General features: G+C 46.9%; 1 protein-coding gene across 1 annotated transcript; it reads right to left on the bottom strand.

The window, feature by feature from the left end:
* Positions 1–2,027: 2,027 nt before the first annotated feature.
* On the bottom strand, positions 2,028–26,059 carry LOC144488457 (16 kDa beta-galactoside-binding lectin-like). Its single transcript, XM_078206528.1, has 4 exons — positions 25,918–26,059; positions 14,914–14,993; positions 12,040–12,211; positions 2,028–3,308 (listed from the first exon to the last, which is right to left on the bottom strand). The coding sequence occupies exons 1-4, from the start codon at positions 25,924–25,926 to the stop codon at positions 3,165–3,167; spliced, it is 405 nt and encodes a 134-aa protein (XP_078062654.1). The 5' UTR covers positions 25,927–26,059; the 3' UTR covers positions 2,028–3,164.
* Positions 26,060–26,886: the final 827 nt, after the last annotated feature.

Raw genomic sequence — 26,886 nt, 5'->3', positions numbered from 1 at the left:
CCAACATCCTTTGTCTATGTGTGTGTGTGTGTGCTTGAAGTGGTCCCACTCTAGTCTGACTACTATTCAGTTGCGATGAAACCAAATGAGCGAGTGAGTGATCTCTCGCTCTCTCTTTCCTCCCCCCCCGAAACTAAAAGAAACACAAGTCATTGAGGGAGAGAAAAAACAACTTCTGGCATTCAGGAGTCAACCACAAGACGACTCCACCCCATCTACTGTCTACTTTAGCAATTGAGTTAACTGTATAAGCCCATGATGGTGTGGTGCAGCCTACAATGGGCCATTTTATTTCCCCTCTGTCTGACACTATTTTTCTGCCATTGTCATTAAGCAAGCAGGGTGGAATGTATCTAGTCTAACCCCCTCTGTAGGGAAGGAGCGATAGCAAGAGAGACAGTGAGGGGAAATCATAGAATCACTACTGTGCAGAAGTAGGCCGTTTGGCCCATCAAGCCTGCATCGTGCACAATCCCACCTGGCCCCCATCCCCGCAAACCCCAAACATTTACCTTGCTAATCCCCTGGAAACTAAGAGGGGGGAAACTAGCATGGCCAATCCATCTAACTTCAGATAGAATCCCTACAGTACAGAAGGAGGCCATTTGGTCCATCGAGTCTGTACCAGTCACAACCCCACCCCAGGCCCTATTCCCACAACCGCACACATTCAACCTACAAATCCCCAACACCAGGGTCAATTTGGCATGGCCAATGAACCTAACCCACACATCTTTGGACTGTGGGAGGAAACCCACACAGACACAGGGAGAATGTGCAAACTCCACACAGACAGTGGTCTGAGGCCGGAATTGAACCTGGGACCCTGATGCTGTGAGGCAGCAGTGCTAACCACTGTGCCACCCCTGTGGGAGGAAATCCATGTGGACACAGCGAAAGAAAAAGACAAAATAGCTTTCTCTTCACCCTGCCCCCAGCAAGAGGCAGTTAGCAAGAAAATGATGAAAGGTGGAATAGATAGAAGGTAGAAACAAGAAAAAAAAAGTGCAGTAAGGTGGCCATTTTAAGGGTCATGCAATCAGGCCACACCCTATGAATCTGAAATGTAGGCAGCTGGGCCAATGAGGAGTGGACGTCATTGGTGACTGGGAGGAGTTCAGTTGGAGCCAGGGAGAAGCAGAGCTGACTGATGTCCGTCAGACTCTGGAGTAAGTGGTCATAAATTAATCAACCCTTTTTTGGTCGCTGCAACCACATTGCCTACTGGTGGTGACTCAGAAGGGGTGGGGGAAAGCAGAGAGGGAGAAAAACAGATGGAAAAAAAAAATCACTGCAAAAAGAGGGGAGGAAAATAATCACACTAGCAAAACCATAACATTCAGGTGCTATACTTAATCCTCAACATTCAGTTCTGAGCAATTGAACGGAAGACTTGAGCCCAGAACAAGAGGCCAAGCCTCCAGCGAGAGCTACAAGATTAAGCAGAAAATAAACCAACCAAGAGATGATCCTGTATGATGATACCGAACTAAGTATAGAGCACTCTGACTAAACCACGAAGGCTAGTCACAGACAGTGCTTTAGAAACAAAAAAGTAAATTTAGCACAAGGCTTTTGTAAGACATGGAATTAACTACTGGGCTAGATTTTAACTGGGGTTTAGTGACAGGGTGGAGTGGATTCTAGAACCTTCAGGTCGGAGTAGTGAAGTGCCTGTTTCAGAATATTTTTTGAATTTCCCATGGTGATATTGGATACCATTGATTTTTTTTTTTAAATGAGTTCATCTCTGATAACCACTCCCCCACCTCCCAAATTTCACAGCAGGCCCAGGACCAAGCCAGAACTGTTGGCTTACAAAATACAGGCCATCTCTCTCCCACCACTCCCCAAAGCTCAGAGGCAAGTATTGGCAAAGAGAGAGAATCTTCATGCAAATGCAAGATTCCTCCCTGGGCCTTGGAATGTCCTGTGTGGTTGTTCAGCTCAAGAGGGACCCTCAAGATTTATTGCATTTGGTAGATAAATTGCAATTTTCACCCAGCTGAAGAAACGGGGAATCCAAAGGCGGGATGGCTGACTTTATTATTTACAACTTATCAGGGTGATGCGAGCTGACACGGTGACATTTCATTGAAGGTGTGTGTATCGATCTCTCCCTCCTAGGATATCTGGATCCAAAGGACAGATCCCACTGCTGCAATAGTGTTGGGTTTCTGGTTAAGTTGAGTGATCAGTCACCCGTCAGGCTGTGTTTAATGGATATATAAATGGTGGGATTCACTCCCAAAAAGGAAGGAACATAGACCTGCCAATCTGCCTTGTGCTCAAGTGTCAGTTGTGAGCCTAGGACATCCAATTAGACTGCAACAAACTGAACAGATCACAGGTGGATTTACTATTTTTGATCTCTTTAATGACTTGTCCCTTCGTCCAGAGTTGAAATTTCTACAGGTCACATTGAAAAAGAGGGGGGAAAAAGTCATTTGGATTGTGGAAACCAACCAGTGCATCAACACCAAAATGGGAAAAGGCATAAACAGGCCCATTCCTGCAAGCGGAAACTCATTTAACCTCAAAGGCTAATCTCAAGGTAAACAGTGGGCAAATTCAGCTGATGATACCAACACCGTTACACCTCCCCCCCACCATTTCACATCAGTTGGACCTCTACCTGCCCTGGAAGAGGGCAGTAGCAAGTACATGGGGCAAGAATGAGGTAGCTAGGTAAGATTAACAATTCATTTTGGAGCTGGGTGCAGAGTAGCAGTGCTGTTAATTCTGTAACATTCATTTTGGATCCGTTCTTACAAACACTACTCTGGTGTTAACGCAGTTTGAAGGGAGATTATGGAGGTCATAGTCTAGTCAGTTCTACCCACCAGATACACAAGTCTCCAATGACTGCACTTCCTTCTATAGAGAGCGAGTTAATCATTTGTTAAGAGACATGCTTAGGTCCAAACTTGGGTTACAAAGTACATACAAAATGGGAGAGTCAGGACTGAGAGAATTAAAGGCAACTAGTTATCCATAGCCTGGAAGGAGTGGGATCAAAATATGGAAGAATTTGACATCCTCCCTCCCATTTGGGAACGCTTGTTGAAATAATTTAAAAATATTTCCAGTTGATAATTTCTTCACTATCACCCTCACAAGTAGCACTCTTCCATGAAGGCCCACTTAAACACACAAAGGAAATGTTAATCAAATTTCAGAGACTTCACTCTAACATCTCCCTGCACAGAGAGGAATGTGATTATATCCATGGAAGACCGGTTAGGGAACTCCAAAACGTAGTCAGCCAACTTGATCTCAAACTTCTCCTCGAGGAACGTAATACAAAACTGTCAGGAAAAGAGAAGGGAACAGTGACAGAACGTTTACAGCACATGACATGGCAAAACTACCCCACTCCACCCACCAAAAATCAACACATTCAAATCTCAGCATAGTCCTTTCTCCCCCAATGTGGAGCTCAAGCTTCCTGTTAAATGCATCACTGCTATTCCCCTCCACACTGGTGGAGGGTTCCACATTCTCACCCACTCTCGGGTAAATTTTCCCCTCGAATCCCATACAGCATGGCAAGGGTGTGCCACCTTCACTTAGACATCCTCCAAAACCCTCAAGGGTGAATGAAGGTTTTAACTACCTCTGTGTAGTTAAAATCTGTCCAGAGTACAAACAAATTTAACAGGAGAAAAATCAGAAACACTACAGGTGCAAGAGGCCATTCAGTCCATATCGCCCACAATCCCATCCAGGCCCTATTCCTATACTACAATTATACTACTAGTCCCCCTGACACTAAAGGGCAATTTAGCATGGCTAAATCAACCTAACCCACACATCTTTGGATTGTGGGAGGAAACCAGAGCATCTGGGAGGAAACCCACGCAGACATGGGGAGAACATGCAAACTCCAGTGACCCAAGCCAGGAATCGAACCCAAGTCCCTGGCGCTGTGAGGCAGCAGTGCTAACCCACTGTGCTGCCCCAAGGAGGAAGCCATTCAGCCCATTGAGTCTGCACCAACTCTCCAGAGCACCTTACCCAGACCCACCCCCATAACCTCATGCATTTATGCTGCTAACCACCCCCTCCATTCTTTGGACATAAAGGAGCAATTTAGCGTGGCCAATCTAGCTAATCAGCACATCTTTGGACTGAGAGGAAACCCACACAGACATGGTGAAATTGTGCAAACTCCACACGGACAGTGATCCAAGGCTGGGAATTGAATCTGGCACTGAGGCAGCAGTGCTAACCACAGCCGCTCCATAGAAAATAAATGGGCCAAATGGCCTCCTTCTGCACTGTCAGGATCCTACGATTAGGAAATCAGGGATACATAAATCAGGGGATGTTGCCCAAATCTGCATTAAAGTCAGAATCCCTACAGTGCAGAAGGAGGCCATCCAGCCCATCGAGTGCGCACCGACCACAATCCCAAACAGGCCCTACCCCTATTCATTTACCCTGCTAACCCCCTGACACCAAGGGAGAATTTAGCATGGTCAATCAACCTAACCCGCACATCTTTGGACTGTGGGAGGAAACCCACACAGACATGGGGAGAACACCTGCGTGGAGTTTGCACACAGTCACCCATGCTGGGGAATTGAACCCAGACCTCAGGCGCTGTGAGGCAGCAGTGCTAACCACCAGGCTGTCACATTGGAGAGGACACTAGGTTGTGTACAGCAGTGCATGACAAATTTTAACATTTGTTCTGTCTGGTGTCTTTCCCCCAGCAGCATTTTTAAGCTCTGAATTTCCTGGAGAAACCCCTCACATCAGCCACGTCTGTCACTGCAGAAGCTGTAAAAAGCCACGATTAATGCAGAGGGCCCAATCATCCTGCCCCACCCACAACCAAACTCAAACAGCAGCACCTTCCAGGGAAGATCAATGGATAATTAATTGACTGGAGGACAGAGAGAGAGAGAGAGAGAAAACAGAGGGAGCTTTGGAAGAGCCAGTTTCAATCAACTACAGTTCTTTGTGGTTGAAAGGCAAAGATGCAAGAACTCTACAAGAGAAAAATTGCAAGAGAGGGTTTATAGGAATTAGAGCAGAAGGCGGCCAATTGATCCCTACGAGCCAGCTCCGCCATTCAATTAGATCACTCCCTGGTCTCAAATCCACCTCCCCACCCCCTGTTCCCCATAATCCCCTTTATTAGAAATATATCTTTTCAGTAGCAGTGGTTAGCACTGCTGCCTCAGCGCCAGGGACCCAGGTTCTATTCTGGCCTCGGGTCACTGTGTGGAGTTTGCACGTTCTCTGTGGGTTTTCTCCCACAGTCCAAAGATGTGCAGGTTAGGCTGATTGGCCATGCTAAATTGACCCGAGTATTTGGGGGATTAGGAGGGCGAATGGGGATGGGAGATATTGTGATCAGTGCAGACTTGATGGGCCGAATGGCCTCCTCCTGCATGGTAGGGATTCAAACTCCACCGCGCGATGGGGCAGAGAGTTCCACAAATTCACTACCCTCTGCGAGAAGTAGTTCCTCCTCATCTCAGTTTTAAATCTACCGCCTCTCAACCTATACCCTGTGACCTCTTGTTCTAGATTGCCCCACACAAGGGGAAACATTTATATTCAGAATCCCTACAGTGCAGAAGGAGGCCATTTGGCCCATCGAGTCTGCACCAACCACAATCCCACACAGGTCTGATCCCTGTAACCCCATTTACCCCGATAGTGTCAGGGGGACTAAGGGGCAAATTAGCATGGCCAATCCACCTAACCCACACATCTTTGGTCCACATTGGGAATGAAGAATGAAAGCAAGAATATTTTAGACAATTTCTTAAATACACCTTAAAGAAGAGCTAGCATAGACCAATTGGCTCAGATTCTACTGGGCAGGTCTGAGATGGAACTCGGTCACTCCCAAATCACGACATGAAACCCCACCATTCACATCGGAATCTGGTCAGTTCCTGCTCTCACTAGGAAATCCTCCAATCAACTTGCACCCGAATATTTCTACACTGAAGTAATGAAAGTTAGTCCTAATCAGTGACTGACAGGGGCAGAGGCATCGCCACAGGCCCCAGATAACAATGCTGCTGGTTCCAGATAGCACACACCCAGTTATTTACACTGGGGGCAGGCTTACAGTTAAGGGAACTGTGTGACTATAAGCCAAGCTCCACACAAGTTGTGTTAGAAAAGACTGCCATCTAGTCCCCAAAACACAGCATTAACATTGAGTTCTCCAACAGAAAATGTAAAATTAACATCCTTGGGGGCCAGGGATATGGGAGAGCATTGAAATGGAAGCTAACCAGTTCTGAAGGTCGTCATATCAATGCTCCCAATAATGCATGTTGCATGGCTACATAGGATGACAAAGCTGCTAAACAGCCATTTTGTACAGATAAACATCTCCCAGCCCTTGCATGATACACATAGCAGCCCTTTCCCCTGGCTCGACACAGATGCCATCATCTCACGTGAGAACACCATCCACCAGGTACACGGTACATACTCTTGCAACTCGGCCAACGTTGTCTACCTGATACGCTGCAAGAAAGGATGTCCCGAGGCATGGTACATTGGGGAAACTATGCAGACGCTGCGACAACGGATGAATGAACACCGCTCGACAATCACCAGGCAAGACTGTTCTCTTCCTGTTGGGGAGCACTTCAGCGGTCACGGGCATTCGGCCTCTGATATTCGGGTAAGCGTTCTCCAAGGCGGCCTTCGCGACACACGACAGCGCAGAGTCGCGGAGCAGAAACTGATAGCCAGGTTCCGCACACACAAGGACGGCCTCAACCGGGATATTGGGTTTATGTCACACTATTTCACATAAATATTTCTGCTTTTTTCCTCCTGAGTCTTTATCATGCGATCCTAGAATCAGAATTTATGTCACACTATTTGTAACTCCCACAGTTGCGTGGACCTGCAGAGTTTCACTGGCTGTCTTGTCTGGAGACAATACACATCTTTTTAGCCTGTCTTGATGCTCTCTCCACTCCCATTGTTTTGTTTCTTAAAGACTGGATTAGTTGTAAGTATTCGCATTCCAACCATTATTCATGTAAATTGAGTCTGTGTCTTATAAGTTCTGTTTGTGAACAGAATTCCCACTCACCTGAAGAAGGGGCTCAGAGCCTCGAAAGCTTGTGTGGCTTTTGCTACCAAATAAACCTGTTGGACTTTAACCTGGTGTTGTTAAACTTCTTACTGTGTTTACCCCAGTCCAACGCCGGCATCTCCACATCATGGCCAAGTAGAACAGGGGGCACTGCCTCACTCCGTTTGTGTGGGGTTTCTCTGGGTTGTTTGACAGTGGTTAGCATTGCTCCCTCAGTGCCAGGGACCCGGGTTGGATTCCCGACCTCCGGTCACTCTGTGGAGTTTGCACATTCTCCCCGTGTGGGTTTCCTCTGGGTTCCTCTCAGTCCAAAAGACATGCAGATTAGGGGCATTGACCCGAACCGGCGTGCAGCAACTAGGGGATTTTCACAGTAACTTCATTGCAGTGTTAGTGTAAGCCTTACTTGTGACTAATAAATAAGTGGGCAGGGTTCTGATCTTGTTCACGCCACCCCTCACTACCAGCAAGAATGGAGACAGAGGCTTGGTCAAAACTCCATTCCCCTTAAGCAGCACCAGAGAATCCCAGCCGCGGACAAGAACTTTCCGGAATTAGTATAGATAACCAAAAACCAAGGCAAGTTTTAAAGAGAGCCAGGCAGATCATAGAATCTCTACAGCGAGAAAGTCATTTGGTCCATTGAGTCTGCACTGACCACAATCCCACCCAGGCCCTGTCCCCATAACCTTACTAACCCCCCTGACACTAAGGGGCAATTTAGCATGGCCAATCCACCCAACCTGCACATTTCTGGACTGTGGGAGGAAACCCACACAGACACAGGGAGAATGTGCAGACTCCAGACAGTTACCAGAGGCCGGAATTGAACCTGGAAGTTCCAGAGTCCAAATACCTGAAGGCTCTTGGCCACCAAGCTGGAGCAAAACATCAAAGATAAGCTCGGACAGGTCCAGATGGGGAAGGGGCAAGGATCCAGAAGGATTTGAAAAACAAGGGTTAGAAAGGTTATAAATATCCAAATCCCATTTGTTACCATGTGCAGACTGGCTTCATGGTCACATTCCAACTAGCCACATGTCAAGTTGGGAAACTTACTCATCCACAACTTTAAAAACCGTCTGGGTGTTTTGGCATGGAGGTTACACACCACACCTCCCCCTCCAAGTTTAATATAGGCACACCATCAGAATCTCAATTCCAATAACCAGTCTGAAATATTACTTTGGTCAAATCATAGAATCCCTAGTGCGAAAGGAGACCATTTGGCCCATCAAGTCTGCACCAACCATAATCCCACCCAGGCCCTGTTCCTGCAACCCCATGCATTTAACCTAGCTAGTCCCCCTGACACTAAGGGACAATTTAACATGGTCAATCCACCCAACCCACACATCTTTGGACTGTGGGAGGAAACCCACGGGGAGAATGTGCAAACTCCATAGAGTGACCCAAGCTGGGAACCGAACCCAGATCCCTGGCACTATGAGGCAGCAGTGCTAACCACTGTGCCACCTACAAAATCAAAGTGGAGAATGTGGGCACTAAAGGTTTCACCATACCAAGGGGAAAGGAATTATTCAGTTATTGCAGACTGCACTGGACACAAAACAACCCTTCCCGTGATGGATTGAATTCATCTCACTTCCCTTTGAGGGTACAGAAAAGATTTACCAGGATGTTGCCTGGTATGGAGGGCATTAGCTATGAGGAGAGGTTGGAGAAACTTGGTTTGTTCTCACTGGAATGACGGAGGTTGAGGGGTGACCTGATAGAAGTCTACAAGATAATGAGAGGCATGGATAGAGTGGCTAGTCAGAAGCTTTTTCCCCAGGGAGGAAGAGTCAATTACAAGGGGGCACAGGTTTAAAGAAGATGTACGAGGCCAGTTCTCCTCCCATACCCCCCCTCCCCTCAAGGGTGGTGGGTGCCTGGAACTCGCTGCTGGGGGAGGTAGTGGAAGCAGATACAATAGTGACTATTAAGGGGCACCTTGACAATTACATGAATAGGATGGGAATAGAGGGATATGGTCCCCAGAAGGGTAGGGGGTTTTAGTTCAGTCGGGCAGCATGGTCGGTGCAGGCTTGGAGGGCCAAAGGGCCTGTTCCTGTGCTGTAATTTTCTTCATTCTTCCCTCCCCACAGATGAATATAGCAGGGCCACTAACCGTCCCAATTTAAAATTATCCAAGAAAACTCATCCATTACATCCAATTGTTACAAAAAAAAATAATCCAGGTTTGTACTGGGTGGCACAGTGGTTCACACTGCTGCCTCATAGCACCAGAGACCTGGGTTTGATCCCAGCTTGGGTCACTGTCTGTGCGGAGTCTGCACATTCTCCGTGGGTTTCCTCCCACAGTCCGAAGGATGTGCCAGTTATGTGGATTGGCCATGCCAAATTGCCCCTTAGTGTTGGGGGATTAGGAGGGCGAATACATGGGTTACAGGGATAGGGCCTGGGTGGCATGGTGGTTGGTGCAGGCTCGATGGCCTCCTTCTGCACTGTAGGGATATGATACTGTCGATAAGTTTGTTTAGTTGTTCGAATCCAATCTAGCTGAGGCAACTTCCTAGATTGGCATCAAAAAAAATTTTACACAACTTGAGGTCACCTCTTTATATTGGGGCTTGGTGACCCCAGGAACTGCACAGAGGGGGCAGTTGTTTGGAGTAAGACTGCAGTAAAGATGTGTGGTTCTGATGCCCATCTGAGGAGCGAGTTCTTGAAGATAAAGAATTCAACAACCTCAATTTTTTAAATTAAGGTTATGGGGCTTGTGAAAACAAGAATGTTGGGTTAAAGTTTTATAGAATCATAGAAACCCTACAGTACCTACCTACACATCTCAGGACACTAAAGGGGCAACTTTTATAATGGCCAATCGACCTAAGCCGCACATCTTTGGACTGTGGGAGGAAACCGGAGCACCCAGAGGAAACCCACGCAGACACGAGGAGAATGTGCAAACTCCACACAGACAGTGACCCAAGCCAGGAATCGAACCCAGGTCCCTGGAGCGGTGCAGCAACAGTGCTAACCACTGTGCTACCATGCCAGTAAGTGATAGGAACAAGTTATAGAAGACTGGTTCAACCTCAACTGAGATATTGCATCCAGTTCATTTCCAAGGAAGGAGTGAGGGCTCCGGGGAAGAAGAAGTTGGAACTGTCATCATTGGAGAAAGGTTCAGAGAATCATAGAATCCCTACAGTGCAGAAGGCCATTCAGCCCATCAAGCCTGCACCAACAATCCCACCCAGGCCTTTCCCCCTGTATTTACCCTGATAGTGTCAGAGGCATTAAGAGGCAATTTAGCATGACCAATCCTCCTAACCCACACATCTTTGGACTGTGGGAGGAAACTGGAGCACCCGGAGGAAACCCACAGACACAAGGAAAACGTGCAGACTCTACACAGATGCACCAGAGGCTGGAATTGAACCCGGGTCTCTGGCAAACCACCCCTGAAGAAGCACAAAAAGAATTCTGTAGTGCAGGAAGCGGCCATTTGGCCCATTGTGTCTGCACCAATCACACAACCCCATGCGTTTACCCCAACTAGTCCCGCTGACACCAAGGGGGAATTTAGTCTGGCCAATCCACCTAACGCACACATCTTTGGATTGAGGGGAAACCGGAGCACCCGGAGGAAACCCACGCAGACAATGTGCAGACTCCACACAGACAGTGACCCAAGCTGGGAACTGAACCTTGGTCCCTGGCGTTGAGGCAGCTGTGCTAACCACATACAGAAAAGAGAAGCAGTTAAAGCTTGCATTAATAGGAATACAAATACAAGGCAGATGGCATGTGACTTTCCAAGGTAAAGTCCATTACAGCTCCAGACAGTTTAAAGCATTACATTTGATAAATGCCAATTTAGTTTCTCTCCCAATGTAATCCTCGAGAATAGAAATTGGCCCCTCATCAGAAAGTAGGCAAAAAACAAAATCCTTGGCAAGGAAGGAAGCATTTTATTACAGCACAATAGCACAGTGGGTGAGTGCAAGGATTAAAGTGAGCTAGGAGGTTCGGGTTGCATCACTGCCTCTGCATGGGAAGCTATTCAATAATGCAAAGGATGTCCTGGCTTCAAGCACAGCCTCCCCAATTTCTTTACAGGCAATATCCCAAAACACAAACTCAACCACAGCAGCATATGGGCTGGATGGCAAAGTGATAGGAACAAGTTGCAGAGCATAGAATCCCTACAGTGCAGAAGGCCATTCGGCCCATCAAGCCTGCACCGACAACAATCCCACCCTCTCCTTATAACCTCACACGTTTACCTTGCTAATCCCCCTGAAACTAGGGCCAATTTAGCATGGCCAATCCACCTAACCCGCACATCTTTGGACTGTGGGAGGAAACCCACACAGACACTGGCAGAACGTGCAGACTCCACACAGACAACGACCCAAGCCGGGAATTGAACCCAGTCCCTGGTGCTGACACAGCAGTGCTAACCAGTGTGCCACCATGCTGGAGTGTAAGTGCTTCCTGACACCATTCCCAAATGGTCTAGTTTCAATTGCCCCCTTTGCCTCATATTTCAACACCAAGGTCTCAATCCAATTTCTCCTCAAATCAGTATACTCAAAAGGAATCTTGGCTCTGCTAACAGATCACCTCTCGAGCATCTTACACAGGAGCTGGCCAGATACACAGGGGGTGATCCATTAACTCACCATATTGGGACAGCTGTATCGTCTAGCCAACATGGACCTACAGCAAGGAGCTGGTGGCATTGGCAACAGAAAGGACAGGCTGAAGATCAACACACTGCACTCCTCCTGAGGGGAACTAGACTCCTCACCAAATACTTGATACCTTCACCTCCCTCCAGAAGGAAGCAAAACCAGAGGCAAAGCCAGGGCAGTGCCACCAGGTTCAAATGCCAACTCACTAGGATGACAAATATTGAAGCAGGTTTCCTCCTCAAATCAACTGCAGGGAAGCATGTCTCAGATGACCTCCTCTATGCTCACCTTATAGTATTCTCCCTTCTCAAACAGGACGCTGTCCTCTCTCTGCTCCGTATACCACTCACCATCTTCTTTACTGTTAAAGACAATCACTTGGCCATCTTCATCATCGTCAAACCGAGGGTTGAGATGCAACGCCAAGTCAAAGTCATCTTTCCCCAGGTTAATCGCAAACCTGCCAAAAAACCACCAAACCAAAAAAAAGTGTTCAAGCTCCATATACCAGACTGTTGAAAAACCTTCTGAAAAAAAGTGATAAACTATTCACTCAATATGGGCAAGGCTGGTATCGACTGTCCACCTCTAGCAGTCCTGCAAATCCTTCTGCAGTTGGTCACAGATGGGTGGGTCAGGTTGTTTAGCCGTGCTAAATTGCTACTTAGTGCCAGGGAGACGAGGAGGGTAAATACGTGGGGCTAGGTGGATTTTGGTCAGTGCAGATTGATGGGCCGAATGGCCTTCTTCGGCACGGTAGGGATTCTATGTTTCTATCAAGTGTCATAAGGCCGTTGCAGAGAACAGTTCAGAGCCAACGACATTAAAACCACTTTGTGGTTACGTAGTCACTATTGAAAAATCCAGTATTGACTTGCTGGAAGCAAAAGGTCACCTTTTACCCAACTACACTTCCAACTATTGTGCATTTCATTGACTGACAGCACTCAAGGCCCCAGGGTAGGAAATTAATTATATAAATGCAGCTTTACAAACACACGTCACACAAGCAAAATGCAGTTCAAAAGACATGCTGGTTAGGGTGCATTGGCCGTGCTAAATTCTCCCTCACCACACTCAAACAGGTGCCAGAGTGTGGCAACTAGAGGATTTTCAATAACTTCATTGCAGTGTTAATGTAAGCCTACTTGAGACACGAATAAATAAACTTTAATGTTACATTTAATACAGGCCCCAATCCCATCACTAAGCCATCCATAATGCAAGAATTCTACATCAACCCTCAAGGCTGTTTGTGGGCTAGTTGAGTATGCAGCATACCATTCCATCCCACCAAAAACAACCATGAAATATTCTCCCTTTCCTGGCATTGCTGCCAAGTATTTGGGATCCCAAGATACACTAATCAGATCAGAAACTCCAAGGTATATTAGGACCCCAACCTTTTTGGATTTGGGCATTAGTTTGAGCATAAAGTGTTTCACTCCAGGTGAGAGTCTATTGACCCATGAGGAAGCTTTTATCAAAACAAACTGCTAACCAATTGAAATACTCAATATGACAAGGTATAAAAGCTAGCTATCTCTATAGTTCCAGTGTAACCAATATCCCCCTAGACACAAATCCCTCTGCAGAATGTTAGCACAAAGAACGAACATGCATATCAGCTCGTGTGAATGCTGGATTTCCAGCCTTTTAACCCCTCAGTCATCCTCTGACTCCACAGCAGCCCCTCGAGAAGGATGTTTCCTGGCAAATCCCAGTCTCCAAATCCAGAGAGGCACTTGGACAATTCCAAGCAACAACGGATTTAATCCATGTGGCCTAGACCTGCCCAGTCACATGATTTTTTTCCTGTCAACCCAATCAACCCCTACACTAAACATTAAGAGGAACTACGCTAGTCCAGATCAAAACATATGTTAGCAATTAAGATCAATTATCTTGCTGCAGTAACAGGGGCTGCTGGTTGCAGACTGTTGAGAGATCCTGTGTATGATTTGCTTCAGTCTATGCAAAGACTTCATTTTAAGATATTTCTGCCAATGCAATCACATTTAAATGCGAGACTGTAGGGGTTAACTAACCGCTTGACTACATTTTAAAACTCAGACAGCATGCTGGGTTAGCTCGAAATGGACCACATTCCTGAAAGACTTTCCATAAAACAATATCTGCAACACCTGCCTCTCCAAGTTAGAGACAGCATATGCAAAACCATTTCAATAACAAAGATATATTGTAGTTTCAGCTCTGTTTGAAGTTTTTTTTTTTCATTTATTAGTCACAAGTAAGGCTTACATTAACACTGCAATGAAGTTATTGTGAAATTCCCCTGGTTGCCACAGTCCACCCACCGCCTGTTTGGGTCAATGCACCCTAACCAGCACGTCCTTCAGACTGTGGGGGGAAACTGGAACACCCGGAGGAAACCCTCACAGACACGGAGAAAATGCTCCACAGCCAGGAATTGAACCTGGGTCCCTGGCGCTGTGAGGCAGCAGTGCTAACCACTGTGCTATCGTGCCACCTGTGTTCAAGGTCAGTAGAGGGAATTGGCAGAAAAAGCCAGTCTCTCTCTAGCTTCCCTTTTCACATTTGTAATGATTTAATTCTAAGTTCAGTTTAATAAAACAGAACTTAAATTTAAACTCTCTACCAGTGCCATCTTAGTCTATTCAAAGACGTGAATGGACCCTGCACAGAAAGTGGCACCGGTTAATAGAACTACAGCTAAAATAAATCCTACACAAGAAACATTTCTTAAAAAAGGCACAGTACATTACACCTACTGCACCAGGGTGTACCTTACACACAGGTCCAAGAACTATTGGAGCCCTTCTGACTGTATCCAGTAAGAGGGGAAACTCAAATTCCTGCCCTCAAACCAGGGATTTTGGGTCTGTACTGTTTGAGCTGCACACTTTGTCAATCAGCCATGGATCCATGGGGCAAAACTTGACACCAAGTCAATGATACAAATACAACTAATGGAAAGCTTGGACATAGGAGCACCTTTGGAGCAAGAGAGAGATTTGAGGGGGGTGTGTGTAATTCGACAGCCTGACATCACTGGTGAGGTTGGAAAAATGTACAAGAGACTAGAGTTCTACAAATAGAGTTAGCAAGCACTGTCGGGTTAGAGTTCAGAGACTGGAAGACAAAACAGCAAGAGTTAAAGCAGCATCGAATTCACGTTACCTGTCTGCCTCGGGCTCAATAAAAACTTTGATTTTGACAGTATCACCAATTTTCATGTCGACATCAAATACTTCCAGAACCTATCGGGACAGGAAAACTGGATGTTAAGACAGGTCATTCCCATGAAGGCATATTCAAGTTAAACAAACCCTTAAAAACTGATGGGCAGGATGGTACAAAACCAACTCTTCAATTCCAAAAAGCATTCCATCCCAGGGAAGTTGTTAGCAATTTATTATTGTCAGTATTGACATGGTGAAAGTATTGTTTCATGCGCGCTATACAGACAAAGCATACCATTCATAGAGGAGGAAAGGAAGAGTGCAGAACGTAGTGCTAGTCATAGCTAGAGTGTAGAGAAAGATCAACTTAATATACAGTAGGCCCATTCAAAAGTCTGATGGCAGCAAGGAAGAAGCTGTTCTCGAGTTGGTTGGCATGTGAACTCAGACTTTTGTATCTTTTTCTCGACAGAAGAAAGAATGTCTGGGGGGCGTGGGGTCCTTGATTATGCTGGCTGCTTTGCTGAGGCAGCGGGAAGTGTAGACAGAGTCAATGGATGGGAGGCTGGTTTGCGTGATGGATTGGGCTACATTCACGACCTTTTATAGTTCCTTGCAGTCTTGGGCAGAGCAGGAGCCATACCAAGCTGTGATACATCCGGAAAGAATGCTTTCTATGGTGCATTTGTAAAAGTGTTATGCTCAGAACAAAGGGCAGGCCATCTAGGACTGAGGTGGAGTTGGGGGACAGGGAGTGGAAAGGGAAGAAGAGACTTCTTCACTGAGCTGTTGAGTCTTTGGAATTCTCTAACCCAGAGGGCTGTGAAGGATCAATCATTGCATAGACAGCGATGGATATGTTTAGATAGTAAAGACCTCAGGGGACATGGGGATTGTGCGATAATGGCATTGCGAGGTGGAAGATTCCACATGACCCAAGTGAATGGTAGAACAGGCCTGATGGGCCAAATGGCCTTCCACCTGCTACCCCATGGTATCCTGTACACGGTTTCCTAGAATCTGGTTGGGTGGTTCAACCGAAACACGTGGCAACAACCACCAGGACCCTCCTAACTAGACAGCAAAACAACATGATTGAAATTAAGGAACTCTGAAAATAGCAACTTAGTTTTCAAAAGACAAGCTGGTGGAAACGGAAGTTCCACTAGTTCTGAAGCCATGAAGCAAAGAAATTGTGCCATGGTGTCCGATGACAATAACCTCTCCCTCAATGTCATTGAATCCCTATAGTGCAGAAGGAGGCTGTTCGGCCCAGAGGTCTGTACTGACCACAATCCCACCCACGCCTTATTCCTGTAAACACATATTTATCCTGCTAACCCACACACCTTGTGTGGGAGGAAACCGGAGCACCCAGAGGAAACCCATGCAGACAGCGTGAACGTACAAACTCCACAGTGACCCAGGGCCAGAATTGAACCCAGGTCCCTAGCACTGAGGGGCAGCAGTGCCACCCAACTGTCAAAAAGGAAATAGTAATCCACTTCAGGATGCGTAGTGGAGAACATGCCCCTGTCTATATCAGAAGGCCGCTGCCCTAGACTTGACATGTATGCCCAAGCCATCAGGTGCGTCAACACCAAATTCATCAGCCACACAAGACAGCTCCGAACACCACCCAAGCACAATGCAATGCCATCCACGCTCTCAAGACCAACCGCAACATCAAACCAGCAGGGGCCATCGTCATATTGATCAGAACGGATTACTGCAAAGTGTACTGACAACTCAACAACGAGGAACACTACAGACAGTTACCTGCAGATCCGACCAAAGAACACACCCGAAAACTCACTCTGATCAAGACCTTTGATCCGGACCTTCAGAGCACCCTCCGTGCTCTCATCCCACGTACTCCCCATGTTGGAGATTTCTACTGCCTCCCGAAGATACACAAGGCAAACACACCTGGCCATCCCATCGTATCAGGCAATGGGACCCTCCGGCTATGTCAAGGGCATCCTGAAACCCATTGTACAAAGAACCCCCAGCTTTTGTCACGACACTACGGACTTCCTACAGAAACTCGGCACACATGGAGCAGTTGAACCAGGAGCACTCATCACAATGGATGTCTCGGCACTCTACACCAGCATCCCCCATGACGATGGCATTGCTGCAATGGCCTCAGTGCTCAGCGCCAACAACTGCCAGTTTCCAGATGCAATTTTACATCTCATCCGTTTCATCCTGGACCACAATATCTTCACCTTCAACAACCAGTTCTTCATCCAGACACACGGAACAGCCATGGGGACCAAATTCACACCTCAATATGCCAACATCTTCATGCACAGGTTCGAACAAGACTTCATGGCACGGGACCTTCAACCGATGCTATACACTAGATACATCGATGACATTTTCTTCCTTTGGACTCATGGTGAACAATCACTGAAACAACTATATGATGATATCAACAAGTTCCATCCCACCATCAGACTCCCCATGGACTACTCTCTGGAACCGGTTGCATTCTTGGACACACGCATCTCCATTAAGGACGGTCACCTCTGCACTTCACTGTACCGCAAGCCCACGGATAACCTCACGATGCTCCACTTCTACAGCTTCCACCCTAAACACATTAAAGAAGCCATCCCCTACGGACAAGCCCTCCGAATACACAGGATCTGCTCAGATGAGGAGGATCGCAACAGACACCTCCAGACGCTGAAAGATACCCTCATAAGAACAGGATATGGCGCTCGACTCATCGATCGACAGTTCCGACGCGCCACAGCGAAAAACTGCACCGACCTCCTCAGAAGACAAACACGGGACACGGTGGACAGAGTACCCTTCGTCGTCCAGTACTTCCCCGGAGCGGAGAAGCTACGGCATCTCCTCCAGAGCCTTCAACATGTCATTGATGAAGACAAACATCTGGCCAAGGCCATCCCCACACCTCCACTTCTTGCCTTCAAACAACCACACAACCTCAAACAGACCATTGTCCGCAGCAAACTACCCAGCCTTCAGGAGAACAGTGACCACGACACCACACAACCCTGCCACAGCAACCTCTGCAAGACGTGCCAGATCATCAACACAGATGCCATCATCTCACGTGAGAACACCATCCACCAGGTACACGGTACATACTCTTGCAACTCGGCCAACGTTGTCTACCTGATATGCTGTAGGAAAGGATGTCCCGAGGCATGGTACATTGGGGAAACCATGCAGATGTTGCGACAACAGATGAACGAACATCGCTCGACAATCACCAGGCAAGACTGTTCTCTTCCTGTTGGGGAGCACTTCAGCGGTCACAGGCATTTGGCCTCTGATATTCAGATAAGCGTTCTCCAAGGTGGCCTTCACGACACAACAGCGCAGAGTCACTGAGCAGAAACTGATAGCCAAGTTCTGCACACACGAGGACGGCCTCAACCGGGATATTGGGTTCATGTCACACTATTTGTAACCCCCACAGCCTGCCTGGACCTGCAGAGTTTCACTGGCTGTCTTGTCTGGAGACAATACACGTCTTTTTAGCCTGTCTTGATGCTCTCTCCAGTCACGTTGTTTGTATCTTAAAGACTTGATTAGCTGCAAGTATTCGCATTCCAACCATTATTCACGTAAATTGAGTCTGTCTTTATATGCCCTGTTTGTGAACAGAATTCCCACTCACCTGAAGGGGCTTGGAGCTCCGAAAGCTTGTGTGGCTTTTGCTACCAAATAAACCTGTTGGACTTTAACCTGGTGTTGTTAGACTTCTTACCCTGTCTATATCAACAGGAATGAAGTGGAAACAGTCAAGAGCTTCAAGTTTCTAGGTGTCCAGATCACCAACCTGCCCTGGTCCCTCCATGCCAAGGCTATAGCTCCTGCTCTGCCCAAGACAAGGGTCATGAATGAAGCCCAGTCCATCATGCAAACCAGCCTCTCATCCATCGACTCCGTCTACACTTCCCACTGCCTTGCCAAAGCAGCCAGCATAATCAAGGACCCCACACACTCTCCAACCTTTTATTGGGAAAAGATACAAAAGTCTGAGGTCACATACCAACTGACTCAACAACTTCTTCCCTGCTGCCGTCAGCCTTTTGAATGGGCCTACTGCGCATTAAGTTGATCTTTCTCTACACCATAGGTATGACTGTAACACTGCATTCTGCACCCTCTCATTTCCTTCTCCATGAACAGTATGCTTTGTCTGTGTAGCACGCAAGAAACAATAGTCACATGTATTAACATAGTGAAAAGTAATCAAGTTGGTCACATTTTCCTGATACCACTAATTCTCAATTACATGCAAAGTAAAGCTTCCCAATATCAGGAGCATATTTCACTTGAGCTCCAGTCAGATCCAATAGGCTAAAATCAAGGTGCAACTGGTCGAAGGTTGGTGCAAGTGAATGCGAAATGAAGCAGCCATGAATATCACAAGAGGGGTTGGTTGGGAGAGTCTTACCGACTGAATTATTGGACAGTCTGCACAGAAAGAAAGATCCAACTTCTTACAAACACTTCAAGCAAAAACATTTTTCACCTGCAGGACAGTTCAGATCATTCTCCATTTAGATCATTACAATTTGCCCAAGCTTGGCTTGAACTCCGGAAGCCACGTGGTTTCCCCATTCCCACACAAGCTCAGTGCGATGAGGCCATCAGTTCAAGAGGCTTACATTCAAGGAATCTCAACTTCATCTGCTTTCTCTCTGGGTGTCGCTGGCTGGCCAGCATTTATTGCCCATCCCTAGTTTAGTGTCATAAGTAGGCTTACATTAACATTAGGGGAGGCGATGGTCTAGTGGTATTATCACTCAACTATTAATCCAGAAACTCAGCTAATGTTCTGGGGACCTGGGTTCAAATCCCACCACGGCAGATGGTGGAATTTGAATTCAATAAAAAATATCTGGAATTAAGAATCTACTGATGACCACAAAATCACTGGGGGAAAACACCATCCAGTTCACTAATGTCCTTTAGGGAAGGAAATCTGCCGTCCTTACCCGGTCTGGCTTACATGAGACTCCAGAGCCACAGCAATGTGGTTGACTCTCAACTGCCCTCCAAGGGCAACTAGGGATGGGCAATAAATGCAGGCCCAGCCAGCGACACCCATGTCCCACAAAAGAATAAAAATTGCAATGAAGTCAGTGAAAATCCGCCTGGTCGCCACACTCCGGCACCTGTTCAGGTACACTGAGGGAGAATTCAGCACAGACAATGCACCCTAACCAGCACGTCTTTCGGACTGTGGGGGGAAACCGGAGCACCCAGAGGAAACCCACGCAGACACAGGAAGATTCTGCAGAGTGAGCCGAGGCCAGGAATCGAACCCAGGTCCCAGGAGGCAGCAGTGCCACTTATGACAAGTAAAGCTCTAACCACTGAGCATTCAGACAATGTTGTGCTTATATTGGGGATACCTCGTGGACCCAGTTCGCTTAGTTGCCCCACTCTTCCCAAACCATCCTCTCCCGACCCCTCCCCTAGATGTGGCAAGGGGAGGAGCCGGGTTTTAAAAAATTGTCACTGCTAACCAGTTAAAAAAAATAAAAAGAGACTCCAAATGTCTCATCTGTTTCGAGGGGAAGCAGAAATTAGAGTAAAAACCCTCAAGAATCACATGGAAACTTTGCATTTGGACCAGGCCAGTTCCTCAAACACACACCAGGCTTATTCAGTCCAGCTTGGCAAGCATTGGGTCAGAAGGTTACAGATTAAATCCTCTTCGCCCAGCCTGTTGTAGATTATCCACTGCATTCAGAGACCATGTCACAGAAAGCTGACGTTTTCTCATTCAAACATTGTAAAGGAATTTTCCAGCAAGCAACAAAAGCCACTTCAATAATAAAGCTCTTACCAGCTGTACAAAGACATTGAGGAGTGCGATAATGTTTGCAGCGACAAGCAGGTTTGAGATAGTATTAGGTACCAGATTCTTCAACTGGTTTGAGAGAAATGCCATAGCTGACCATTGACAATTTCTATCTACAATGGACTCTGAATGATCAAGCTCTGAACCATCCAAACACCAGCAAAGGGTGGCATCACCTCAGGTCACTGTGGTAACCCAACTCTTTGGAAAGAGATTGCGGAAGAAGCAGTGGAAGTGTAGCCATGAAGCTAATCCATGGCAGGTTTCCCCTAACTGGGGTGGCAGTTGTTAGCAATGTTGCCTCAGTGCCAGGTTCGATTCCAGCCTCAGGTCACTGTGTAGCATTCTCCCCATGTCTGTGTGGGTCTCCTCCAGATATCTTCCACAGTCCAAAGGTATGTGGGTTAGGCTGATGGGGGGGGGGTGGCACAGTGGTTAGCACTGCTGCCTCACAGTAGCAGGGACCTGGGTTCCATTCCCAGCTTGGGTCACTGTGTGGAGTTTGCACATTCTCCCCATGTCTGCGTGGGTTTCCTCCGGGTACTTCCCACAGTCCAAAGATCTGAGAGTTAGGTGGATTGACCATGCTAAATTGATCCACATCAGGGGGATTAGCAGGGCAAATGTGGGGTTATGGGGATAGGGTCTGTGTGGGATTGTGGTCAGTGCAGGTTCAATGGGCTGAATGGCCTCCTCCTGCACTGTCAAGATTCCACAAACTGGGAGAATCTCTTCCCAATCACAAAACATTTGCTATACACACAACAAAACTCCTGCTGCGATCCACTGTTGCCCCCACAACTTGTGTTGATGGGCAAGACCGAGTCAGAAGGTTCATAAGGTGTACACTGTAGAAACTCAAGCTCTATATAGGCTATTCAAGGTTGGAGTGGGACAAAATGTTGGACAAAATGAGTTAGAGGTAATTTCTACCTTGAGTAAAAAAGGTACAATTGGTTTAAGAATACCCCAAACTCAAGACCATGCATCTCAGGAATGTTTGAGATCAGAATCTCTACAGTGCAGAAGGCAGCCATTCAGCCCATCAAGCCTGCACTGACAATCCCACCCAGACCCTATCTGCATAACCCCACTATTACCCAGCTAATCCCCCGAACACTAAGGGGCAATCTTAGCATGGCCAATCAACCTAACCCACAGCTTTAGACTTGCGCATTACTAACCTCAGTTTTTAGTTAAAGATTGATTTATTATTGTCACATGTATTAACATAGTGAAAAGTATTGTTTCTTGTGCGTTATTCAGAAAAAGCATACCGTTCATAGAGAAGGAAAGGAAAGAGTGCAGAATGTAGTGTTACAGTCATAGCTAGGGTGTAGACAAAGATCAACTTAATGCAGGATAGATCCATTCAAAAGCCTATGGCAGCAGGGAAGAAGCTGTTCTTGAGTCAGTTGGGCCGTGACCTCAGACTTTTGTAACTTTTTCCCGATGGAAGAAGGTGGACGAGAGAATGTCCGGGGTGCGTGGGGTCCTTAATTATGCTGGCTGCTTTGCAGAGGCAGCGGGAAGTGTAGACAGAGTCAATGGATGGGAGGCTGGTTTGCGTGATGGATTGGGCTTAGTTCACTGTCCTTTGTAGTTTTTGTTTGCAATCTTGGGCAGGGCAGGAAACATACCAAGCTGTGATACAACCAGAAACAATGCTTTCTGCAGGACATCTGTAAACATTGGAGAGAGTCGTAGCTGACATGCCAAATTTCCCTAGTCTGAGTAGAGGCATTGGTGGGCTTTCTTAACTATAGTGTCAGCATGAGGCAGGGCAGCATGAGGCAGGGGTTTGTGGTGGGGGGGGGGGGGGGGGAGGGGGAGAAAGAGGGCAAGAAAGACTAGGACAGATTGTTGGTGATCTGGACACCTGGAAACTTGAAACGCAACCATTTCCACTTCATACCTATTGACATGGTTCCTAAAAAAAAGAGTTCCCAATCTGATTGGTTCTTGTAGTTACAATATTTACATACATGCACATGACATAGGGAAAGTAGAACATTCAGCCACTCGAGCCTGTTCCGTAATCCAGTAAGATAGTGGCTGATCTGTGTGCGTTTTGAACTTCACATTCCCATCTATTTCATGTGCCAATGCAGCAAGTTAAACTAGATGTCTGTCTCCTCCTGCACTGTGTATTATTCAACACCCTCACCACACAAAGGAAGTTAAAACTAGAGGACACAGCCTCAAAATAAAGGGGGGTCGGTTTAAGACAGAGTTGAGGAGGAACAACTTCTCCCAGAGGGTGGTGAATCTCTGGAATTCTCTGCCCACTGAGGTGGTGGAGGCTACCTCGCTGAATATGTTTAAAGCGCAGATGGATGGATTCCTGATCGGTAAGGGAATTAAGGGTTATGGGGATCAGGCGGGTAAGTGGTACTGATCCACGTCAGATCAGCCATGATCTTATTGAATGGCGGGGCAGGCTCGAGGGGCTAGATGGCCTACTCCTGCTCCTATTTCTTATGTTCTTATGTCTGTCTACTCCGAGACGCCATGACACTATTCCAAAGTAGTGCAACAGAGTCCTCCCTGCAGTCTTGGTCAATATTTATCCTGCAAACCAACATTACTAAAAACAGATTATTTCATTGCTATTGGGAGAGCTTGCTGTGCACAAAGGATCAGATTCCCTACAGTTACTACACTTCCAAAAGTACTTCATTGCTTGTGAAGCACTCAGATGCACTAAAGGTTGCTACAGAAATGGGAGTTTAAAAAAAGAATCTCCAACAGATGCCCTGAGAATGAGATTTTTGTAAAGCATTTTCAGATGCAGTAGAGTTTCTGTAAAACGTTCAGGCCTCTTTCGAGAACTGATGAGGTTGATAAACTGGTTGAAACTATAAAACATGATTGTTTTACCTAAATCTTTACAGATGTGGTTGTTGATCGGTTAGGATTTCAGGTTCTCTCAAACACTCAGGGATCCATGGGCCTCGACTTAAGGCTATTGGGGTCCCAGACCAGAATCCCAAATTACATTCAGGGATTTGTCACAGCAACTTCATTGCAGTGTTAATGCAAGTCTACTTGCGACACTAATAAAATAAACTTCAACTAGAAAGCCAGACTAGACCCCACCAAGGATAGGATGCTTCACTCCAGGACAAATCCCAAAACAAGTTTAACATTCAAGTACAATTGCAGGAGATAACAGAAACTATTAACAAGTTTTAAAAATGAAAGGGGATAACTTTCCAGCTTAAGTCAGTTTCAGTTCCAAATAAGCAACATTCCTCTTAGACTTAAATGGCACTTTAAATATAGTTAGCAACCCCAGGTGTACTTGCTAGACTTGAAGATTTCAGATGGAACAGAGTTTGAGAGCAAATAGTCTTCAGCAGACTCCCAGCTAGAACTGCAAAGTTTTTTATTTTTGAAAAGACCTCTCTCTCCGTAGATAAACCACATCATCATAGCCCCATCCCAGGAGAACTTCTGGTACAAGCATATTAGCTCCACCAAAGTAAATAAGTCATAACTTGTTTTCACAACCCCCTTGAGCTAGATGTTTTCCAGACACACCAGCTACATGCAAAATAAAACTGAATTTTAAACATTCCCCTTAAACATAGCACACTATTAAATTGCAGCTTTCATCCTCAACTCTTTTGCCCCACTGCCCACAGTACAGTAGTTAGCACTGCTGCCTCACAGCACCAGGGACCCAGGTTCAATTCCAGCCTCTGTGCAAACTCCACACAGTCACCATTCTGCCAGTGCCTGCATGGGTTTCCTCCAGGTGCCCAAGTTTCCTCCCACAGTCCAAAGATGTGCAGGTTGGGGGGATTAGTGGGGTAAACACATGGGGCAGGCCTGGGTAAGTTATTCCATCAGATTGGGCGGCACGGTAGCACAGTGGTTAGCACTGCTGCTTCACAGCTCCAGGGTCCCGGGTTCGATTCCCGGCTCGGATCACTGTCTGTGTGGAGTTTGCACATTCTCCTCGTGTCTGCGTGGGTTTCCTCCGGGTGCTCCGGTTTCCTCCCACAGTCCAAAGATGTGCGGGTTAGGTTGATTGGCCAGGTTAAAAATTGCCCCTGAGATGCGTAGGTTAAGAGGGATTAGCAGGTAAAATATGTGGGGGTAGGGCCTGGGTGGGATTGTGGTCGGTGCAGACTCGATGGGCCGAATGGCCTCCTTCTGCACTGTACGGTTTCTATCATCTTCTATCAGAGTCAGAAGTTTACAGCATGGAAACAGGCTCTTCAACCCAACTTGTCCACGCCACCCAGTTTTTAATAACCAAGCTCCTCCCAAATGCCCACAGCCCTCTATACCCATCTTACTCATGTAACTATCTAAATGCTTTTTAAAAGACAAAGTTGTACCCACCTCTAACAGCTTGTCCCAGACACTCACCATCCTGTGTGGAAGAATTGCCCCTCAGGACCCTTTTGTATCTCTCCCCTTAAAACCTATGCCCTCTAGTTTTAGACTCCCCTACCTTTGGGAAAAGATGTTGACTATCTAGCTGATCTATGCCCCTCATTATTTTATAGACCTCTATACGATCACCCCCAAGCTTCCTACGCTCCAGGGAAAAAAGTCCCAGTCTATCCAGCCTCCTCTTATAACTCAAACCATCAAGTCCCAATGTCAACAGGCCAAATAGCCTCCTCCTGCACTGTATTATTCAACACCCTCACCACACAAATTCTTCCAACCATTCAAATCCTCAGGTCTACTAATCATTTGTCATTGGTGGAATTCTGTGATTACTGCTCAGCCTATTGACCAAGATCAAGCCCAAGATGGGGGGTGTAATGCCTTATCTTGCCAGCCTTCCTCATTGGCTAGGGGGAAAGCATGAATTAGATGCCATTTAAATTTGTTTTCTGGTACAAGCAATGAATGCATTCGGACTTGACTAATCCACTGAACATTGGCTTTGTTAAGGGTGGATTAGAAAAATAAGTTTTAAAAATTCCTTTTAAAGAAAATCTGCTTAATATTGACTATATTTTGTACAGGGGGGTAGCTATTAAACAAAGCAAAACACTGAAATCTCCATCCAAAGGCCCTGATAAGAGAGACACACAATCAGTTTTAAATCAGCTCCACTAACATCTATTTGAGACAATGCCAACTCAAACTACAAGTCAGTGCTAGTTTCATACTCACAGTTTTCATTGTCTGCTGCTTGTGGTTCCTCTCTTTCTCTTTGGTAGCAAATTGCAACCAGCTTCCTAACCAGACATGTCAAGCAATTGCTCCAAGCACAGCCCCTCTTATCAACTGAACGCTCATCAGCTGACCCATGACTGACACTTAAGGTGGTCCAATCAGAGCGCTTACTCCCCATTGCCCACCCTCTGAAGCAACAACCCAATCAGGTGCCAGGCACTTCAGACCATCCAATCAAGTAGCTCTTTCGGCACCAATCAAGTAAACGAACTCAAATTAACTTAGGGACAAAGTAAAAGGGGCGGCTCCCCAAAAGGAAGGGGGGAACAGCCCGAACCAAAATCAAAGTCGAAAGGAAACTTAAAACGTCAAACCAAAAGGTGATTATCGGGGTCGATAATACACCCCAGCCCCTGCGGCGCCCAGCGGTCGCGGAAGGCGTCAACCGCGCCCGTGGACACCGCATGCTCCCTCTCCAGAGACACCTGGCGGCGAATGTAGCCGCGGTAGAGGGGCAGACAGTCGGGATGGACGGCCCCGTCGATCGCCCGCTGCCTGGACCTATTGATGGCGCGTCTCACCAGGCCCAGGAGCAGGTTCACGAGGAGGTCGGCATCCCGACCCGCCCCTCTCCGCACCAGGTGCCCGTAGATCAGGAGCGTGGGACTGAAGTGCAAACAAAACATCAGTAAAAGGTGTTTGAGGAAACCAAAAAGGGTGTGCAGCCTAAAACACAGAACGTAGACATGGTCCACGGACTCCACGAGGCCACAGAAAGGGCAGTCTCGGGAGCCCGTGTACCGGAAAAACCTACGGTTGCACGGCACTGCTGCGTGCAGCACCCTCCACCCCAGGTCCCCGAGATAATTGGGGGAGATCCCTCCGTAGAGGGACCTCCACTGGGGACCTCCGCCGCCCGGCGGCAACAAGGCCCGCCAAGGTGTATCCGGGCGACAGGCGAGGACG

Source organism: Mustelus asterias, unplaced genomic scaffold (assembly GCF_964213995.1).
Source record: "Mustelus asterias unplaced genomic scaffold, sMusAst1.hap1.1 HAP1_SCAFFOLD_1586, whole genome shotgun sequence".
Taxonomy (NCBI): domain Eukaryota; kingdom Metazoa; phylum Chordata; class Chondrichthyes; order Carcharhiniformes; family Triakidae; genus Mustelus; species Mustelus asterias.
The sequence above is the reverse complement of the archived record's forward strand: the minus strand, read 5'-3'. Positions and strand labels throughout refer to the sequence as shown.

What these genes read in the sequence shown, in the direction of transcription:
- LOC144488457 (XM_078206528.1), bottom strand. An exon ending in ATTGAGCCCGAGGCAGACAG is followed by an intron (nt 12,212 to 14,913) that starts GTAACGTGAATT and finishes GTTTTTTGGCAG; the next exon opens with GTTTGCGATTAACCTGGGGA. An exon ending in AGAAGGGAGAATACTATAAG is followed by an intron (nt 3,309 to 12,039) that starts GTGAGCATAGAG and finishes TTTTCCTGACAG; the next exon opens with TTTTGTATTACGTTCCTCGA.